The sequence below is a fragment of the Mesoplodon densirostris genome, chromosome 17, assembly GCF_025265405.1.
Source record: "Mesoplodon densirostris isolate mMesDen1 chromosome 17, mMesDen1 primary haplotype, whole genome shotgun sequence".
In the NCBI taxonomy this organism is placed as follows: Eukaryota; Metazoa; Chordata; class Mammalia; order Artiodactyla; family Ziphiidae; genus Mesoplodon; species Mesoplodon densirostris.
This window is the reverse complement of record NC_082677.1, coordinates 3,547,342-3,569,704: the sequence shown is the minus strand read 5'-3', so window position 1 is coordinate 3,569,704 and position 22,363 is coordinate 3,547,342. Positions and strand designations below refer to the sequence as shown.

Sequence of the window (22,363 nt, the reverse complement as noted above, 5' to 3'; positions counted from 1 at the left end):
AAGCATAAAATACCTAGGAATAAACCTGCCTAAGGAGGTGAAAGACTTGTACTCAGAAAACTATAAAACACTGATGAAAGAAATCAAAGATGACATAAACCGATGGAGAAATATTCCATGTTCTTGGATTGGAAAAATCAATATTGTGAAAATGACTATACTACCCAAAGCAATCTACAGATTCATTGCAATCCCTATCTAACTACTAGTGGCATTCTTCACAGAATTAGAACAAAAAATTTTATAATTCGTATGGAAACACAAAAGACCCCCAATAGCCAAAGCAATCTTGAGAAAGAAAAGTGGAGTTGGAGGAATCAGGCTCCCTGACTTTGAACTGTACCACAAAGCTACAGTAATCAAGACAGTACGGTACTGGCACAAAAACAGAACTATAGATCAATGGTACAGGATAGAAAGCCTAGAGATAAACCCACGCACATATGGACACCTAATTTACGACAAAGGAGGCAAGAACATACAATGGAGAAAAGACAGCCTCTTCAGTAAGTGGTGCTGGGAAAACTGGACAGCTACATGTAAAAGAATGAAATTAGAGCACTCTCTAACACTATACACAAAAATAAACTCCAAATGGATTAAAGACCCAAATCTAAGGCCAGACACGATTAAACTCTTAGAGGAAAACATAGGAAAAACACTCTTTGACATACACCACAGCAAGACCTTTTTTGACCCACCTCCTGGAGTAACAGAAGTAAAAACAAAATTAAACAAATGGGACTTAATTAAACTTCAAAGCTTTTGCACAGAAAGGGAATCACACACAAGACAAAAAGACAACCCTCAGAATGGGAGAAAATATTTGCAAATGAAACAACAAAGGATTAATCTCCAAAATATACAAACAGCTCATGGAGCTCAATATCAAAAAAACAAACAATCCAGTTAAAAAATGGATGGAAGACCTAAATAGACATTTTACCAAGGAAGACATACAATGGCCAAGAGGCACATGAAAAGATGCTCAACATCTCTAATTATTAGAGAAATGCAAATCAAAACTACAATGAGGTATCACCTCACGCCGGTCAGAATAGCCATTATCAAAAAATCTAGAAACAATAAATGCTGTAAAGGGTGTGGTGAAAAGGATACCTCCTGCAATGTTGGTGGGAATATAAATTGATACAACCACTATGGAGAACAGTATGGAGGTTCCTTAAAAAACTAACATTAGAACTACCATATGACCCAGCAATCCCACTACTGGGCATATACCCTGAGAAAACCATAATTCAAAGAGACAGGTACCACAGTGTTCATTGCAGCACTGTTTACAATAGCCAGGACATGGAAGCAACCTAAATGTCCATCAACAGATGAATGGATAAAGAAGATGTGGCACATATATACAATGGAATATTACTCAGCCATAAAAAGAAACGAAATTGAGTTATTTGTAGTGAGGTGGATGGACCTAGAGTCTGTCATACAGAGTTAAGTAAGTCAGAAAGAAAAACAAATACTGTATGCTAATGCATATATATGGAATCTTAAAAAAAAAAAAAGATACTGATGAACCTAGTGGCAGGGCAGGAATAAAGACGTAGACATAGAGAATGGACTTGAGGACACAGGCTGGGAGGGGGAAGCTGGGGCTAAGTGAGAGTAGCATCGACATATATACACTAACAAATGTAAAACAGATAGCTAGTGGGAAGCAGCCGCATAGCACAGGGAGATCTGCTCGGTGCTTTGTGATGACCTAGAGGGGTGGGATAGGGAAGGTGGGAGGGAGGCTCAAGAGGGAGGGGTATGGGGACATACGTCTGCATACGGCTGATTCACTTTGTTGTACAACAGAAACTAACACGGTAATGTGAAGCAATTATACCCCAATAAACATCTTTTTAAAAAATAAAATATATAGTGATAACATGTAACTTTTACCTGGAGTGGAGAATCAAACATGATAGAAATGCCTAAAAGCCAAAAGTTGATCTCACAGAATCATAAGCATAAATTATTTCCTGAAATAGTTATTTAAGATGAAAACAGTCCTTAACTTCTAAACATGAGTCATCACCAAAATTATCTTTGGTTTACAAAAGTTTAATAAGAATTTTTTTCTATGCTAGAAATGTTTAGAAAGGGATTCCTTTTTCTACTCTGGATTAATACTCCGAAATCTCCAAATATGCCAGTCTCTACAATGGTTAACACAAGTGATTTTTTCAACACTACAAAATCTTCATCCGCCTAATTTTCATTCCAGAGAAATACTAGTAAAACCTGTGGGTGGAAAAACATTTCTTAAACATTGGGCTTCTGGAAATTGTTTTCATTCAACATGCTGCCCAAGACCTGTTACCTCTGAGCACTCATCTTTGCAGCCTAACAATAAGGCCAGTTAGGACCACATAAATTGCTGCAATCATTCAAATAATAGCATTCATTTTAGAGCTAACCCCCAAAAACCTGTCTGAAAAATGAATTCTCCCTTAATTGCATTTAATCAACAAATGGGCAAACATACACTAAGCCATAATACAAACAACCCAAGGATAGGCTTACAACCTCGACAAGTTAATAACGCTCTCTGGAATAAAAGATCCAAGGAGGAAGCTGACTTTTAACTAAACATGTAGGATGCTGAGAAATCACATCATAAAGAAACCAAAGAAAAGTTTTATTTTTACAACTGTATGACTGGATCCCCACTGACATAGAGGCCAGTCAAAACATGATTGGTGGTACAAGTTTAACTAGTGTGTCTGAACTCTGTTTTGCTATGATTCTTGGGGATGGTTCACAGGCTGAAAGATACCACACAACAAATGCACAGTATCCTGAGATGTCTTAGCGTCCATCACACCTCCAGCTGGAGTGGAGACCAAGTGGGAAGAGGCAATTCCTTTCCACAGGAGCAGTCCCCAGGGAGGACAGATGCACAGGGTTTGGATAAGTGCATCAGAGGCTTCAGAGAGTCCACAAAACGGGTATAAGAGGGCTTCCCTGGTGGCACAGTGGTTGAGAGTCCGCCTGCCGATGCAGGGGACACGGGTTCGTGCCCCGGTCCGGGAGGATCCCACATGCCGCGGAGCGGCTGGGCCCATGAGCCATGGCTGCTGAGCCTGCGTGTCTGGAGCCTGTGCTCCGCAATGGGAGAGGCCACAGCAGTGAGAGGCCCGCGTACCGCAAAAAAAATAAATAAATAAAAGGGTATAAGACCGAGCCAGTCGTGGGAACAACAGACTGTCAGTGTGTAAAAATGCAGCATTAGTTTCTTTCTAGAGTCTGCTCATATGTGTCCTGCCACAAAATAATCTCTCAACTGCTCCCTTTTCCAAGTGAGACTAACAAAGCCCATCTCTGCTGACTACACAGAGGACAGCACGTGTCTCCCAACCAGGCAGGGAGCGAGCTACTGACTGTGCCTAAGACACATCCCTTCGCTTTCCTAGGGAATGGGCACAGATACTTTTGCAACTTTCTGTGCTGCTTACTTTTGTTTTTTTAAATTTATTTATTTTATTTATATATTTTTGGCTGCGTTAGGTCTTCGCTGCTGCGCGCGGGCTTTCTCTAGTTGCGGCAAGCGGGGGCTACTCTTCGTTGCGGTGCACAGGCTTCTCATTGTGGTGGCTTCTCTTGTTGCAGAGCACGGGCTCTATGCACGCGGGCTCAGTAGTTGCAGCTCGCGGGCTCTAGAGCGCAAGCTCAGTAGCTGTGGTGCACGGGCTTAGTTGCTCCGCGGCATGTGGGATCTTCTCGGATCAGGGATCGAACCCGTGTTCCCTGCGTTGGCAGGTGGATTCTCAACTACTGTGCCACCAGAGAAGTCCCTGTGTTGCTTACTTTTGAATGCATTATTATTGTACGGAAATCATCAAGTGTCCTCACAAAGATTGAGCTACAAAAATCTTATTCATAGTGATACTTAAAATAGTGAAAAAAAACCCCTCTTAACCTGAATATTCAACAACTAGGAATAAATTAAACCAACCATTGTGTTTTCATAACAGAACACGACAAAGCTTTTTAAAAACACATTTTATGTTACTATTTGCCATAGAAACCGTCTAGCATCTTTTCACTTTACATGTTGTGAACTGGCTAACGCTCTCTCAAGAAAAAGCATTTTAACTGAAAAAGATCTACATTTAAATACCAATTGCTAACAGTAATGATCTCTAGCCTACGGGACTGTGAATGCTGTGTTCTTTCTTCTTGCTTATCTGCCCTTTCTAACTTTTCTCTACAAGAAATATAAATCTCTCTACAGTTAGCAAAATCAACCCTGAAAGTTTCTGGAAACACTGGTTGTACCCCCTCGGCCCTCTCCCCTGGAGTGTCTTTACTCCTATGGTATCAGAGTAAGTACATACATGTTTATCTTCAAATCGATCCTGAAAGACAGAAGTGTAAACACATTGGAGAAAATAAACGATGTCTTCTGAGGTCCCTAATTTGCACAACCAGGGGGAAATCTCTGCTGTGATGTTTTCCTTCCACTCCATCTCCTGCCCAGAGACTCAAAGCCATAAATCACGTCTGCCTGGGTGGCGGCACTGGGGCCCTGAGCATCCCCTGTGTTCGCAGGGGCTGCAGTGAGGTCACCTATCAGCTTCCTCACAAGGGGAACCCTGATGACTCCTTCATGACTCTTTTCCTGACAATACAAACCTTTTAAACTTCTCAATGTTCTCAAGAGGTCGAAGTGTCCCCCCAGCTCCCATCTGTGCCTACGAAATTGATCCCCATTTTGACGGAAATAAAGAGCTTCACAGAAAAAGGAAAAATGAGAAAACAAGAAAGACGGTCGTTTTAAGTAAAGGAAACGAGGAAGAGAGAACAGAGAACTCCTTCTTCAACACGCTGAAAACGGTTTACCCATTTTCGACATGACTGTTATCCCCCTGGAGAATGATAAATCCCACAAGACTTTATGCTAAATCGGTGTAAACAAATTATACTTTTTTTTTTTTTTTTTTGCGGTACGCGGGCCTCTCACTGTTGTGGCCTCTCCCGCTGCGGAGCACAGGCTCCGGATGCGCAGGCTCAGCGGCCATGGCTCACGGGCCCAGCCGCTCCGCGGCATGTGGGATCTTCCCGGACCGCGGCACGAACCCATGTCCCCTGCATTGGCAGGGGGACTCTCAACCACTGCGCCACCAGGGAAGCCCCAAATTCTACTTTTTGAAAAATGTGTTAAAAGCCAAACCTTTCATCTGAAACTGAGTCTTGACAGTAATAAACATGGGACCATGGCTTTGCCGGCAGAGACAATTACAGGACTCAAGGGCAGAGGCCGTGATCTCATTCAGATCCAGGAAACACTGCTCACGCCTCTATCACGTGCTGAACCCGTGGGCAAGATGGATGATGTAATTTGTCTGAGGCTTTTATTTCCTCATTTATTAAAACCAAGACAATACTTACCAAAGATCAACAAATTGCAACACTGCAATTTCAGACCTCAACATCCTAATTTGTTTATACGGTTTAGTCTCTCTAAAAGTCCCTTGGATATAACACCCTGCCTGTTCTGCTATAAGAAGGCCCTGGCAACGGAGAGGAGTACCACTGGACTGTATCCCTGAGACAGTAAACTGGGAAGACCAGGGGGGAGACCAGCAGGGATGAGGCAGTGCAGGGACCAGAGAGGATGGTGACCCGCTCAGTCACATTCCAACTCAAGGCGCCCAAGAGCGCGAGTGTGAAAAATCCCAGGTGTAGATGGATCTACAGATCCGGAACTCAAGGAAGAGGTCACGCTGGACACGCAGACTGGGAAGGTCATCTATTCTCAGCCCTGACTACTACTCATTAGAACCACCTGGAAGTTCGTAAAATTCCTAGACTTCTGCTTTCATTGTTCTGGGGTACGATCTGGGGATCAGGACCTTCTTTGTTTGTTGTCTCTCAACAAAAATTTTCTTCAAATAAATAAAACTTCCATCCAACATTTCATTTTTTTCATTCAACAAACATTTCAATTCAATGGATGAGTTCTTTTGTTCATTTGCCTATATTTTTAAGGTAAAGTTAACATAAAATTAACCACTTAAAGGGTAACAATTCAGTGGCATTTAGTACCTTCACGGTGCTGTGCAACCATCACCGCTATCGAGTTCCAGAACATTACCATCCCCAAAAGGAGACCTCATACCCACTAAAAAGTCACTCCCAATTCCTCCTCCCCCAGCCCCTGAAAACCACTGATCTGCTTTCCCTCTGGATGGATGTGCTTATTCTGAATATGCCATAGGAATGGAATCCTATAATACATGGTCTTTTGTGACTGTCTTCTTTCCCTAGCTATGTTTTCGAGGTTTATCCATGCTATCGCATGTATTCAGTGCTTCATTCCTTCTTATGGCTGAAAAAGAGTCCACTGTATGGGGCTTCCCTGGTGGCGCAGTGGTTGAGAGTCCAACTGCAGAGGCAGGGGACACGGGTTCGTGCCCCGGTCCGGGGAGATCCCACATGCCGCGGAGCGGCTGGGCCCGTGAGCCATGGCTGCGGAGCCTGCACATCCAGAGCCTGTGATCCGCAATGGGAGAGGCCACAAGAGTGAGAGGCCCGCGTACCACAAAAAAAAAAAAAAAAAAAAAAGAGTCCACTGTATGGACAGACCACATTTTGCTTGCCCGTTCATCCATCAGTTGACACTTGGGTTGTGTCCACCTTTTGGCCATTATGACTAGTGCTGCTACGAACACGCACATACAAATATTTGCTTGATTACCTGTTTTAATTCTTTTGGGTATTTATCCAGGAGGGAAATGGCTGGGTTGTATGGTAATTCTAGGTTTAACTTTTTTTTTTTTTTTTTTTTTGTGGTACGCGGGCCTCTCACTGTTGCGGCCTCTCCCGTCGCGGAGCACAGGCTCCGCGGCCATGGCTCACGGGCCCAGCCGCTCCACGGCATGCGGGATCTTCCCAGACCGGGGCACGAACCCGTGTCCCCTGCATCGGCAGGCGGACTCTCATAGGTTTAACTTTTTGAGGAAAAAATGTTTTAAGTTCTCCAGATGATTCCGTGGGAAGCTAGTGCTGAGGATCACTAATGGAGAAGATGGATGAGCAGAGGGAACGCACCAGAGAAAGACGTGGGGGGGGGGGAATACAACAGGGCCAAGGGCAAACCCTGGAAATACAGCATTTCAAAGCTGCTGTGAAAGAGCCCATGGGGGGACACGTAACTAGGGAGAAGAGGGGGGTGTCACAGAAACAGAATCCAAGGGGAGCCCTGGATACCAGATGCTGAGGACGAATCCAGAAAGGAATTGAGAGGCTGTGCATATGGCAACATGGAGGTCTTCCTGGAGGAGGTCTCATTTTAAGGAGGAGGGGCATGCACGAGAGGCAAGGGCTACAGACACACATTCATCATTCGCACTTAAGGCAAAGACCAGTCTTGTCTCTGTTCTCCTACGATGCCCAGGAATGGCAAATATCAAGCCTAAAATTAAGATCTTACTGGACTAACCAGTTTACACCTCAACAAATAACACCCCTGCCAGACACAACAGTAAACTGCTGTCCACATTGACGGGTAACTGTTCCGCTGACCAGATGATGACTTTTTGAGGATTTTAACCACATGCAAAACACTCGGGAATAGCAATGTGTAATTAGCAAAATAGTGTGATTCCAATCTCAGCAAAATCTTTAACAAATTCTTGTATTTTCCCGCTTTCTGCTGCCTGAAGTATTGTTTTAGTTTAAAAGTATTCATCCATTTTCACACAACCTTTGCCAGTCTCTGAATCAATACAGCTGGGAGACAGTGCATCACGATTTCACTGAAAAACTATTTTCTGAAAAAAAAACTACTTTGTTATTGGAGAAAAGGGTAACTTTTATAACTATTGCGTTTTAAAGATGAAAAGTGTGAAAAGGTGAACCTTATATTTGAAGTCACATATTAAAGTTAACTTAAGGTTAAATTCTCAATGAATAGAAAGCGTATCTGAAAACTGTGAGTGCTTTAAAAAAAAAAAAACAAGTCTGTGGGTTTTTTTTTTCTTTTCCATAATCTTAAGTATGAGACCAGCCAAGAAACGTCTCCTGAAGGTAAAATACTGCACTATCCTAGATTCCTTTTTTCAATCAGTGTTTCTATTTTGTAGACAGTAACCGTATTTAATTTGAAGTTTCCTCTTTCAGTGCCAATTCCAGTTTGAACACCTTCCTGTGGAGCCGTTAGGGGTACGGCGTGATGTGACGCACAAAGCCCTCTGAGCGCAGTCACAGTCAGAAGGGGAAAAAGATGTTTTTCTTTGGTATCAAGCACACCTGGCAAGCAGAGCGCGTCCTCCCACAGAGCCTGGAAGGCATTCCTGGCTCTCCCCTGAGAATCCAAATGGACTCGTTCTGATTTCCCTCTGAAAAACCATGAAGTTAGAGCACGTGTGCTATGATTTACAGTGTACCAGATTTTCCGCATCTCTTGTTGTTTCTGGTGTGGTGTGTCTCTGCTCACCGCCACAGCGCGGTGATGGCTCCCTGATGTGGCAACTGCTGGGGACCGTTGACTTTCTCACCGTGACCTCAGGCTCTATGCGAGATAGTGACCACCTCGGGTGGTGACACTTCGCAGACATCAGGTGTCGCCTACCCAGCCACTTAACAATGTAGACACAAAGGGGGAAATTGTGAGAAAGTCCTTCCCCATCATTCTTTCTAGCCTTCTTGCCCTGTGTATGTCCCTCATCTAAACCTCCCCTGTGGAATCCAGGAAAGAAAGCGCAGTACCAACTGCTCAGAAAAGTGGGCTTGTTAGATACGACACCAAAACACAAGGAACAGAAGAAAAAACGCATCATGAAAATTAACAGCTTTTGTGCTACAAACAGTACCATTGAGAAAATGAAAAGACAGCCTACAGAAGGAGAAAAAATATTTGTAAATTATATATCTGATAAATACTTTATCCAGAGTACAGAAAGAACTCTTACAACTCAATAATAAAAAAGACAGGGCCGGGCCTCCCTGGTGGCGCAGTGATTGAGAGTCCGCCTGCCGATGCAGGGGACGCGGGTTCGTGCCCCGATCCCGGAGGATCCCACATGCCGCTGAGCGGCTGGGCCCGCGAGCCATGGCCGCGGAGCCTGTGTGTCCGGAGCCTGTGCTCCGCAACGGGAGAGGCCACAGCAGTGAGAGGCCCGCGTACAGCAAAAAAAAAAAAAAAAAAAAAAAAGACAGGGCCTCCCTGGTGGCGCAAGTGGTTGAGAGTCCGCCTGCCGATGCAGGGGATGCGGGTTCGTGCCCCGGTCTGGGAGGATCCCATATGCCGCGGAGCGGCTGGGCCCGTGAGCCATGGCCGCTGAGCCTGCGCGTCCGGAGCCTGCGCGTCCGGAGCCTGTGCTCCGCGACGGGGGAGGCCGCAGCAGTGAGAGGCCCGCATACCGCAAAAAAAAAAAAAAAAAAAAAAAGACAAATAATCCCATTAAAAAATGTGCAAAGGACTTGAATAGACATTTCTCCAAACGAGATATATAAATGGCCAATAAGCATATGAAAAGAAGCTCAACACCATCAACCATCAGGGAAGTGCCTATCAAAACCACAATGAGGAATCGCCTCACACCTACTAGGGTACCCAATCAAAAGATGGATAATAACAAGCGTTAGCCTAGATGTGGAGAAACTGGAACCTTCACGCACTGCTAGTGAGAACATAAAACGGTGCAGTCACTTTGGAAGCCAGTCAGACGATTCCTCCAGAGGTTAAATATACAGTTACTTCCTGACCCAGCACTTTCCCTCCTGGGTATGTACCCAAGAGAAGTAAACACATAAATCCATACAAAACCTTGTACGTGAATCTCCACAGCAGCATTACTCATAATAGTCAAAAAGTATCAACAATCCAAATGTTTATCAAAATGAATAGACAACACGGGGTCTATCCCTACCATGGAATATTATTCAGCTATGACAAGGAATGAAGTTCGGACACAGGCTACGACAGGGACGACTCTGGAAAACACTATGCTCAGTGAAAGAAGCCAGTCAGAAAAAAGACCACATTCTATAGGGTTGCATTCCTAAAAAATGTCCCAAATAGGCAAATCTACAGAGACAAGAAAGCAGTTTCATGGTCGTTTAGTAATGAGGGGGGTTGAAAGGGTGAAGGAGGTAGGGACTGCCTGATACTGGATAAAAGAGTTTCTTTTGGGGGGAGGATCAAAATGTTCTAAAATTGGTTGTAGTAATGGTTACAAAACTCTGAACACATGAAAAGCCACTGAACTATTATATACTTTAAATGGGAGAACTGTGTGATATTGGACTTCTCTCTCAATAAAGATGGGTTTTTTTTAAAAAAAGGGAGGGGACCATCATAAAACCAGGAAGCACAGTCTTTCATTTCCAGCTGCTCTGATCATCCCTTACTGTCTCAGGTCCCTCAGAGCTATACTGAGCTTCCTGACTTCCAGGCAAAAAGAGCTTCTCATCCATTGTTTCAAGCACATTTGAATCTGTTCCTTGCCCCCATGGTCCTCAGATGTCCTACAGTCACACGCACAAAAGCAACATTTCTCTCCAGCACGGAGGCTCCACCAGCCTCCAGCTCTCCTTGGCCTTCGGTGGCAGGTTCCAAATTAAGAAAAGGGATCAGGACAGCAAAAAAAAAAGACAGGGAATATCATTATGTGAAGACAGATGGTCAGGGTTCTGGGGGGAGGTGTACTTGTGGGGACAATGAGAACAGATTCTTTGGTCTCGTACAGAAACCAGTAGGGGGAGGGGGCAAGGCCGGGGAGACCTGGGAGAGAAGACCTTCCTGATGGCAGGGCAGTGGGGCTTGCCCTCAGACTGGCTGGGCATCCCCAACGGGCAGGGTCCTGCGGTCTGGGCAGAGAGGCGTGGCATCACCAGGGCCTTCGGGTAAGGCAGAAATGGCAAGGCCACTTGTCAATGTGACAATGGTTATTCTAACTGGACCAGGCTCAAACCCACAGGAGGCGTTCCTCAGAGACTAAAACAGCAAGGAAGTTCAAAGCATCTTGATAACAGGCTTCTGAGAAAGTATCAAAGGACACAATGTATGAAAAGTGTATAACCGTAAAATATAAGAACAGGCACCAATGAAATGATTAATCCAGCAATATGCATTGAGCATTTAACAACCACATACTAGGTGCAGCCTGAACACAGTGCTTTCAGAAACGGGAAGCTCCCCTCTCACCTTTCAAGTTGTTTACTGCAAAACTGGGCTGGTGCCACTCATCTTTATTTAGTTTATTCTCTTTATACAAGCAGACCTCATTTTATCGTGCTTTGCTTTATTGCACTTCACCAGATACTATGTTTTTTACAAATTGAAAGCTTGTGGCAACCCTGAGCTGAGCAAGTCTACTGGTGCTCTTTTTTCCAACAGCATTTGTTCACTTTGTGTCTCTGTGACTCTGTGTCACGTTTTGGTAAATCTTAAAATATTTCAAACCCTGGACAGCAAAAATAACCACCACTCGCTGAAGCCTCAGATGATGGTTAGCATATTTTTAGCAATAAAATATTTCTGATTTATTTGTACATTTTTTTAGACACAATGTTACTGCACACTTAATAGACTACAGTATAGTGTAAAAGTAACTTATACACACACTGAGAAACCAAAAAATTCACCTGACCTGTGTTATTGCAATATTCACTTTACTGTGGTGGTCTAGAAACAAACCTATAGTATCTTCCCAGGTCTGCCTATAATTTGCCTGACTTTCAAATCTCTATCAAAACTGGACCTTGTATAGCCAGTAGTCAATGGGTTGTTAACAATCCCACCCTAAAAACCCTTCCCAGATTTCGAGAAAAGCCAGCAGAGGCATCTGGTTAGATCTTAAAACAAAAATTATCACAGCACGGTCCCCAGCCAAAGCTCCTTGTGGACTGAGAAGAAACACCGACTGTCCGTCAGGAAAGAAGCATCCAAATCCCACAAGACTTGGAAGTTGAGCGCATCCATCCGGAACCAAGGAACCAAGTCCTTGGGACCCTTCTAACATCCCACGAGCTTGAGGCCGAGTGTTTCAGTTTATCCTATGTGAATATGACCAGAGACCCTGGCTTTGATCACTTTGATCTGCTCAGAAGTCAATAAACAAAACAAAAATGCAAAAACCACTAACCGCCTTGCGCGTAATCTGTGAGTGGACAGTTGAATGTATTATTATTTTGCTTTTTTATTTTCCCCAGAGCTTATTCCCATGCATGGTTCTTTCACGTAAACCCAGGACTCAGACAAGTCGGAATATGAGTCTCGGGCAGCCTCCGTGAGCCTACCTGCAGCATATGACCGCTTTGCACGAGAGGGCCAGGTCCAGGAAGCTTCTCCTGACCTCGAAGGACAGCGCGTACTTCAGGGTGTGCCCGTCGATGATGAGGGCCGCGTCGTTCTCCTTGCCCAGAAGACTCCCAAGGTCAGCGCAGTGCTGAGTAATGGCTGCCCGCGTGGCCTGAAACAAGGGTAGGGGGTGGGCGGACGTGTCACATTTTAATAAATCAAAAACAGAAGCTTTTAAAAAGCAGAAAGAAAGACCCAGAAATCCGAAGTACGTTCCTTAAAATGAAAACATGCCCATTCTAATGTAAAACATACAGAGCTCAACTTGGCGTATTTCTACATTAAAATGACACTGGACTGCCGTGCCCTCTAGGTCTGTGTTATGGGTGAAAACATCCCCATCGTGATTTTTTTTTTTAAGATTTTTTTTGATGTGGACAATTTTTAAAGTCTTTATTGAATTTGTTACAATATTGCTTCTGTTTTATGTTTTGGTTTTTTTGGCCCCAAGGCATGCATGACCTTAGCTCCCCAACCAGGGTAGAACCTGCACCCCCTGCATTGGAAGGCCAAGTCTTAACCACTGGACTGCTAGGGAAGTGCCCCCATAGTGATATTTACATTTGATATTTACAATAACCTACTCTGGTTGCCCTCTATCCAAATTCTTGGATAGAGCATCCAAATTCTTCTCCATTGGAACTTTAACTGCTTAGGTTCTGATGACTATCTTTCTCTCCCCTCCTGTACACTACATACATATTATTCTTGGTATCCCTAGAACAGGAAACTCCATAAAAACAAATACGTTTTTTGGGAAAAGGTAACGTTGCTGGACCTTAAATGCCAAGCATCTCTCAGTTCACACAAGGTCACCTTTAAAGCATCCAAAAGATATTAGAGGATATAAAAATAACTCAAAAGATGAATTTCCATTCTCTGCTGAGATCTGCAGATTAAACCATTTCTCTCCATGTATCATCAGAGTAAGAAACAAACTGATAATTTTTTCATGTTACAAAAAATATCCAATAAATTAAACTGCCAATATGTTTTAAAACATTGCTACCAACCTAAATAAGTGCCTTGGTGTGATGTCTACGATCAGATGGAATTAAAGCATAGAAGCACTTTTGAGATTTAAAAACAAGGACGTTCTGATCTTCCAACGGAATCTGTGATTACGAATAGGATATCAAGTTCAAATGTAACATATAAAAGACAATTTTTGGCTCATGATAAAAAGCCTGCTTAAGTTAATCAGGGAAGCACACAAGTCAGCTGAAATTATTCTGTCTGGACAACTGTCCTTCAGCTATTAAGTTATATTTACACCTATCATCTGGTAACATAAATTACAATTAAGAAATATGTGGGGGCTTCCCTGGTGGCGCAGTGGTTGAGAGTCCACCTGCCGATGCAGGGGACATGGGTTCGTGCCCCGGTCCGGGAAGATCCCACATGCCGCGGAGCGGCTGGGCCCGTGAGCCATGGCCACTGAGCCTGCGCATCCGGAGCCTGTGCTCCACAACGGGAGAGGCCGCAGCGGTGAGAGGCCCGCGTACCGCAAAAAAAAAAAAAAAAAAAAAAAAGAAATATGTGGAATGAACAGGGATTCTTCCAGCCCTCGTTAAACTGAGGATCAGCTACCATCACAAAGTGAGAAGCAGAATATACTGTCTTACTGCTCAGTCACCCTTTAAACAAGAGACTTTGACAATATCAAAAAGATACACCTGGGCTTCCCTGGCGGCACAGTGGTTGAGAATCAGCCTGCCAATGCAGGGGACATGGGTTCAAGCCCCAGTCCGGGAAGATCCCACATGCCGTGGAGCAACTAGGCCCGTGAGCCACAACTACTGAGCCTGCGCGTCTGGAGCCTGTGCTCCACAACAAGAGAGGCCACGATAGTGAGAGGCCCGTGCACCGCGATGAAGAGTGGCCCCCCCTTGCCACAACTAGAGAAAGCCCTCACACAGAAACGAAGACCCAACACAGCCAAAAATAAATAAATAAATTTTAAAAAAAGAAACACAAGGCTTCATTGTTTCACTACTCCTTGTGACATTCATAATTACTTCTAGTATCACTCACAAATGAAAACACTTAAAAAAAAAAAGATGCACCTAAGGCACAATTGGGGTGCTATGGTTAGGTGGCCTGGGGTCTGGTCCCAACTCGCCACTTATTACCTCTGTGACCTTGGGCAAGATACAAAACCTCTTTAAACAGCAGTTTTCTCCAGTGTAAAACAGAGCTAAGGATACTCAGAATACTCACTTCATAGCACTTTTCTTATGAAAAGTGAGTTACGCGGAGTAACCTACTTGGCATATAATAAGCATCCAGTAAAACCCATTCCTCTTCCTGTTACTATTTATTCATGAAGAACTTCCTACACCAAGGAAAACACACATCTCTGCCACTTCAGACAGTGAATAAATGCCATAAGTGACAACGCCTGCTTTGTCAATGCAATAATAGAGGAATTGATAAAATAATGCTCTAAGAAAAAAGTTAAATTGACTTTTACTAAAAATAAGGGACACTTTATACTTCTTAATCTTGGTTAGTTGCATAATCCTGAATCTCAAACAAAACATCTATGTTTACTTTATCTGTACAAACAGCCTGCCCTTTAGAGTTTGGGTAGAGAAGAAAATTCCACCCACTTAGGGAAACCCCAGCTTGGCAGCCTGGGGGTGTCACCAGGGGAATCAGACAGGTCCAGGCAACTCTGGAGGGTGTGCCTGCCGGGATCCAAGCACAGTGAACAGAAAACCCTCCTGGGAAACGTTTCACCAAAGCAATTAGGCCGGGTTTGCAGATTTGGTCCACGGACAGCAAGCCGGCACCGTGGCAGAGGCTCAGACCAGCCCAGGGTCCTTTGAGGAAGAGGCTAAGGACACAAATCCCTGAGATGCGCAGACCCTGCCTACGGCTTTTCTTTATGGGGACACAGCAGCAGTGGAGCTACGCAGAGACAGTGATATCATGAAGGGTACTTTCTCTACTTGGGGTTATTTCTGGAGTGTGCGTGAGGACAGACCGGACACGGATAGCTCTTCTTCCTGGGGGAGGTCCAAGTATTGGTGGTTGACCGCCTATCACTGTGGGAGGCTGGGGCTTGATGCGGAGGGGTGCCACCAGAAGAAGCCTGAGCAAAGGGAATATGATGGCAGAAACATGCGGAGAAAACTATGTTCCTGATGTTACCAAGGCTGTTGCCCCAGAATCATACCCTGCCCTTCCCGGGAATGGAAACCAATTGCTCTTATCTGAGTTTCAGGAGGAAGCTGCATAGAAAAAACAAGAACTGGTTAGGAACATCTAGGCCCAAGATGGCAGAAGACTTGACTTCCAGTGGACTGTGAGCCTCCCTGTACACTCATTAGCTGCTAGATGACACACCCACCAGTGCCAGGACAGTTGACAGTCGCCATGACAACAACCAGAAAAATCCAAACGACTGAAAAGGAGTATTGCATCAGTTCCGGGTCCAAACACATCCCTATTCTCGGATAACCCCTGAATATTCCTGCTACTCTCTCCAAATCCCTCCCTTTCACTCTGACCTTCCTGTATATTTGCTATATATATATCAGCTTCTCCACCCAGCTGGGTTGAACTAAGTGGCCGCTTCTCCATTCTTTGGCCATTCGGTAAAGCCTGTGCTGTCCCAGTGTCCAGCATCAGTCTTGCTCCTGGCTGTGCGATCCCTTTTCCCCCCTCCACCCCTCCACCCTAGTCTCCCCCTCCGGCCACATGGAGACAAACCAGGAAGAGAACCGTCATCAGGCCCTGGATCTGCGGGCACCTTGATCCTGGGCTTCCAGCCTTCACAACCATGAGGACTGAATTCCTGGTGTTCAAGCCACCAGACCATGGTCCTTTTGTTACAGCAGCCCGAGCTGACTGAGACGAAAGGTCACTCCTGGCACTCACTGGCGATGCAGCTCTTCTTGGCAGAGCGGATATAGAGATGAAAGGGCCCTGAGGGCACAGTCAGTGCACAAGCAACAAGCTGTCACGTTTACTGCCTGGAGTAAGGTTTCCACTTTAACATAATAACTGCAGGGACAGCATACACAACACGGGAGACAAGGCTGTGAATGCATGGCGGGGTTGGGAGTGGCAGGTGGTCAGGGCAAGGCCTCTAGGAGCAGGCGACGCCCACGGGAGTAATGACCCCTTGGCGGTGCTGCACTGCACCCTGTAGAAACACGGCGGCCAAGCTGTCCACGTGCAGTGAGAACACCAAACATCCCTAAATCACGCAACACTGATAAAAGGGATTTCACATTTATATTCCATCGACTGGGCGTTTTCTCACCCACTGGTAAAGAGTACAGTACATTAATAAATGGGGTCAACTAAACAATTACACAAGTCAAACCTATTACCGTCAACCACCCAAGATACAGTTACGGAAGTTCCTACTCTGCTCTATGGTATCTACCCCCATAAGTCCCACAATACAATCAGGGCGGCAAATACACACACAGAAGAACGAACTAATGAAAACCGAATATTCTCCTGATGGGCAGATTGTAGACCTCACCAGGATCACACCCTTGCCTGGTGTGGCTCATTTTTGTGTTTAGCTGGAATTACACTAAATTTTAAATTCGATGAAGGCAGAAACTCCTTTTGTCAATCTCTGATCACGAGGGCAGAGCAGGTGCTCCATAAATGTGCTGACGTCCTAAGTGAACTGATGTGTCTAAGCTAACCCTTCGCTGTAATATCTTTAAGAGACTATTTACTGGTCTTTGAGGCACCTGTGTGTCTGACCTTCTTGGGGGCTATGCAGGCTTCCTGGTACATTTTTACATTACATCTTCCTTACAAATGATCGGTCCTTGATTCTTCTTACTCCATGCATCCTGGACTCTTTGCCTTCAATGTCCTCGAGGCCTAACCTTCCCCCTTATCTGAACCATCCTGCTCGCCCTGCACTTCATCTGCTCAGAATCACACCTGTGCCTTTGAGACTGAAAACCTTTCCTACCACTAAACTCCCTCCAGATTCATCCTTCCAACTCCACCCTTGTCTCCAGCCTCTACTTTGGTCTTTAATTCCTACGCTTTCAATGCCCACTCAGCAATAATCTTTGATCAACCCAGACTAGCTCGGCCCACCACACATGTGTGGCAGAATACAGGTCCCTTCTGTGCGATTCTGGAGCAAGCCAATCGGAGGTGTTAATATCACAACCAGTTCCTTATTCTCAAATGGACTATGATTCAAAAGTCTATTTGTAAGTTAGTTATTGGGTACTTAGAATCTATTTTCCCAAAGGAACGATGTTACAAACTGTGGTTGGATCCCAGGGCCTGTTAATGCCTATTTAGCCTAGTTGCTAAAATTTATACTGCAGTCTCTGATTTTAATAAAAAACCGACTACAGAAGTTACAATGGACTTGGCTGTTAGCGGGGGCATAGGGAGCTGGGGCTGGGGCTTCATTCCCTGAAAGTTACGAAACATCCCAAAATTCTTCATTAGAATTTGCCTTTTAGGCATTATTATGAAAAAGTATATTTCCAGCTTTGCATACATGTTCTTCCATTTTGTTTTTCCTTCACAATTGAAAACACACATGACTTAAAGCCAAAAGTGGGCAACTCTGAGTAAAGGCTGATACCTGAGCCACGCCAGACACTTTTCCCCAGACATGCTGTTCGATGAACCCTGCGCTTCTTATCAGTAAGGTCAGCACTTGTCTCTGCCTTGCCGGGTTTTTAAATACGATTCTATAAACACCATAGACAGTGCTACCCTGTGATCTCAGGAAATGGTTGTCTCTCTGCTGATTCACAGATCACAGGTTCATCTGATGGCCCCTGAGCACAGCTGAAGCGGACCCCGCTCAGCCTACAAGCAGATGGGACCTGGAAGGCAGTTCTACTGTTCATCACTTTAGATTCAATAAACAAACCAGGAGAGACGACCATTTCTAGAACCCGGATGTATTTTTACCAATGTGCAGATAGCAGGAATCTCTCCTCAAAATTAAACAGTGCCAGCAGCAGTGAACTCTGTCGAGGCAAGTCACCCTCTCCTTCCCGAGCTCGGCAGCGTCCTGAGGAATTTCTGAGACGTCCTGGTAGCAGCAGCTGCCTCAGCCCTCACTTTGATGTTCTGCAAATTCCAACGGGCTCAGAGCTGACGATGCTGAAAAGCCAGGATGGCTCGAGTTTCAGGAGCAGCAACTCAACCAAATCACACTCAGCCTTAAAGTCCAGGAGCAAAGTACCTTCTCCTGAATGAACCTGGGGCCTGTGAGCCTCTAACGGTCATGCTCGTCCTCTAGACCACAGGTTTAAGAAAAGAGGAATCTGTAGATAAGAGGAATCTATTAAATGTGTCATGTTTCAAGGACAAATAATTTCAAGGAAGATGAGATTATACTTCACAGGCATGAAGCAAACGTCCTAAAGAGATAATGTGGACTCTTGCTACAGGTACCCAGGTGCCTGCCTGGTACCCTCAGATCACCTTTTATCACCACCCCCATCAGGCTTTTCTCTACACTGGCCGTCTCTACCTCCCATAGAAGGTTTCCATTTCTGATAAAAAAAAAAAAAAATGATCTCTCAGTGTAAACCTACTGAATTTACTGAATTCACACTAGCATATAACCTCTACAGAAGTCTTTTTGCTTTTGTTTTGTTTTTGTTAATCAGCTTCTTTGAACCTCTTCTACAATTAAAATACAGAAGATTTCCATCACCCCAAACGTCCCCTCGAGCCATTTTGCAAGCACTCCCCTCCCCTCCCCCACCGCCAGCATCCAGCCATCATTGATCCACTTCTGTTACTACAGTTTTGCCTCTTCTAGAATGCCATACAAATAGAATCACAGTTGCTAGTCTCTTCTGTCTGGCCTATTCACTTAGCCTAATCCTTTGAGATCTGTCCAAAGTTTCTGCACTTATCAATAGCTTATTCCTTTTGGTTTCCATGTAGTATTCCAATGTATGACTACACCACCACTGTCCACTCACCTGTTATTATACGTTGGGGCTGTTTCCAGTTTTAGGATATTCCAAACAATTCTACTATAAATATTCATATACTAGTCTTTGTGTGAACATATGTTTTTAGTTTTCTTGGGTAGATACCTAAATCGAAATTACTCCGTCGTACCGTCTATACAGATACATGCAGAGCACACGCATGTTTAACTTTATGGAAACCATGAGACTGTTTTCCAAAGTGGCTGCATCATTTTGCCTTCTCAACGGTCCCGTCTGAGCATTCTAGCTATGCCTCATCCTTGTCAACACTGACACCAGCAGTCTTCTTAACTTCAGCCTTAGATTCTAATGGCTACGTTGTGTTAGATTTAGTAGTTTTCATTTGTATTTCCCAAATGACTAACGGTGTCAAATCTCTTTTAATGCTTAATGAATTAAGTGGATTTCTATTTGCTGGGATTGCAGGGCATACAACTAAGCACAGTGGAATAATTCACGTAATACACGGGGAATTTTTTTTTTTTTTTTTTTTGCGGTACGTGGGCCTCTCACTGTTGTGGCCTCTCCTGCTGTGGAGCACAGGCTCTGGACGCGCAGGCTCAGCAGCCACGGCTCAGGGGCCTAGCCGCTCCATGGCATGTGGGATCCTCCCAGACCGGGCACGAACCCACATCCCCTGCATCAGCAGGCGGACTCTCAACCACTGCACCACCAGGGAAGCCCTCGGGGAATATTTTTTATGTAGGGTAATAACAACCATGTACGGAGGCCAGCACCAAAAATCTCTCTTTAGGGCTGGAGACCCTATTTTTTCAGTTTCTTCTTTTCTTTTTACATCTTCCATCTCTAAAAGATCCACATTTTCCTGGAAAGGCATCCCCGGCAAGATTAGAAGAGAGATTCAGTAAGTGGGGCACGTGAAAGAAACTGGGCGGCAGCTGCTCACCAACAAGTATCATTTTTAAGAAAGAGACCATTTATTCACTTAGGCTTCCGAGCCTAGAACGTTTGAAAACTATCAATCACTACTATTTATTGAAAGAAAATTTGACTAACAGTTGTGACAGAGCTCAAATCACCGAGGTTAAAAACCTCCCTGAAAATATGTACTTTCTTTCGCTTCTCAAAGGATATTAAATAGCACACCTAATATGCTTAATTTATTTTCTGCCACAAAACTAGATTTTGATTTTAGCGCCAGGAATCCTTTTACGTACTAAACAAGTGTGTTCTTGCATAGCTGTGTATAATAAGATCTCAAAAATAATGCAGATGCGTGAAAAAGCATTTGCTATGTGAACCTCTACTATGGATCCTTTTTGTAGTTTTTGAGAAAGGAGATAACCCTTATTAAGGAACGATTTCAAAGTGTGACCCTCCCGCAGGAAGAATGTGACATCCGCATTTGTGAGGGATCACTCAGCTGCGTATAAAATGACCCCCTATAATTCCATGGAACAGTTGCTTCGCACACATCTGTCCAGAATGGATCTCAGGAAGTCACTGTCTATTTTGGGGACACAATGAATCACATTTAAAATCATCACACTAGATGAACAACAAGGTCCTACTGTAGAGCACAGGGAACTACATTCAATACCCTGTGATAAGTCCTAGTGGAAAATCATATGAAAGAGCATATGTATGTATAACTGAGTCACTGTGCTGTACAGCAGAAATTAACACGACATTGTAAGTTAACTATACTTCAGTAAAATTAAAAATAAAAAAATAAAGAACGCATACAAAATACAACAGAAAAAAAAAAAAAACACGTACTGTCAGTGATTCTGAAAGAGTCACAAATAACACATTAACCTCTAAAGTACCCGATGCACTCCAAGCTTGCTGGGCACACCCCTCCCAAAAAGAATCATCACGTTCCCCAGGAATAATTTTACTGTCAACATAACAACCTCAACTTAATTACTTTATTTCCTGACCTTTGGAGATTTACATTTTTAACTTTTAACATATCTATATTATATTATATATCTATAATATAGTCATTGGTTTAACTATTTCTAAAGTCGTCTTGATTCCTGGATGAATTATAAAGTGCCCAAAGCAAACACAATGGTGTTTGAGTTTAGAAATTTTAAAACAAAGTACTGCAGAAAATGTTGCCAGAGTATGTTTAACAAACTGTGTGATTAAGTCTGTCAGCTAAACTTTGGCAAAGGAAGACAGAGTGCTATTAGTCTCACACAAAAAGATAAAATACCCCAACAAGGACCCACTGTATAACACAGGGAACTATACTGAATATTTTGTAATACTGAGTACTACAATACTCAATAATAATAAAGGAAAACAATTTGAAAAAGAATACATATGTATATATACACATAGATACATATACATGTATACATATATATATATATGTATAACTGACTCACTTCGCTCTACAGCTGAAACTAACACAACATGGTAAATCAACTATAATTCAATTAAAGAAAAGATAAAATACCAATTGCAAACTAAAGATCTACATTTGCTCCACAGTGACAAATGCTAACATCTGTTACGTCCTCAAAGGGAGCGCATCGTAGGTACCACAAAATCATCTCAATGCTTGAACTACCTGTTTGCTGTATGATAAGACCAATTTCTTAATAAACATATGCTAACTTTTAAAATAAACCTTATGGATGCCATGTAAGAAAATGAACATCATAATATTACTCTCCCTACGTTGGGGATTTAACCTTTTATCATTACTATTTCGATAATACAGCCTTTGCACTTCCTACTTCTAAAGGCTTCTGGACTCTTAGAGGAATTATAATGTGTCCAGACTCTGTTTACACCGGTGAGAACAACAAAAACAGTAAAAAAAAACAAAACAAAACATTTCTGAAAGAGAAGTAGTGAAGGCAGATCACGAAAGATCCCCAAATGCACGTGTGGCAGCAGAAGGCTGCGTTGACGGGCAGCGAAGGGTGTAGCCGCGCGAGAAAATGGGCCCTTGGGCTCCCATCTCGGGTCCACGGAGGCGAAAGCACGGGACACAAAGGGCTGGGCCTCGCTGCCGCCCACATACTCCCCGGCCACAGCTGACCCACCCTGGCCTGGTTCTGGAAAGAGCCTGCCCACGGGTCCTCTTCAGTTTTCCTGG

At 43.9% G+C, this 22,363-nt stretch overlaps 1 protein-coding gene across 1 annotated transcript in view; it reads right to left on the bottom strand.

Annotated features, from left to right (window-relative positions):
- LOC132477650 (phospholipid-transporting ATPase IB) overlaps positions 1 to 22,363 on the bottom strand; it is a 451,641-nt gene that overhangs the window by 269,133 nt on the left and 160,145 nt on the right. Inside the window, exon 24 of the mRNA XM_060080119.1 lies at positions 12,262 to 12,434. Within this exon, the coding sequence (XP_059936102.1) occupies positions 12,262 to 12,434 (173 nt within the window). The remainder of the gene's footprint in view (positions 1 to 12,261; positions 12,435 to 22,363) is intronic.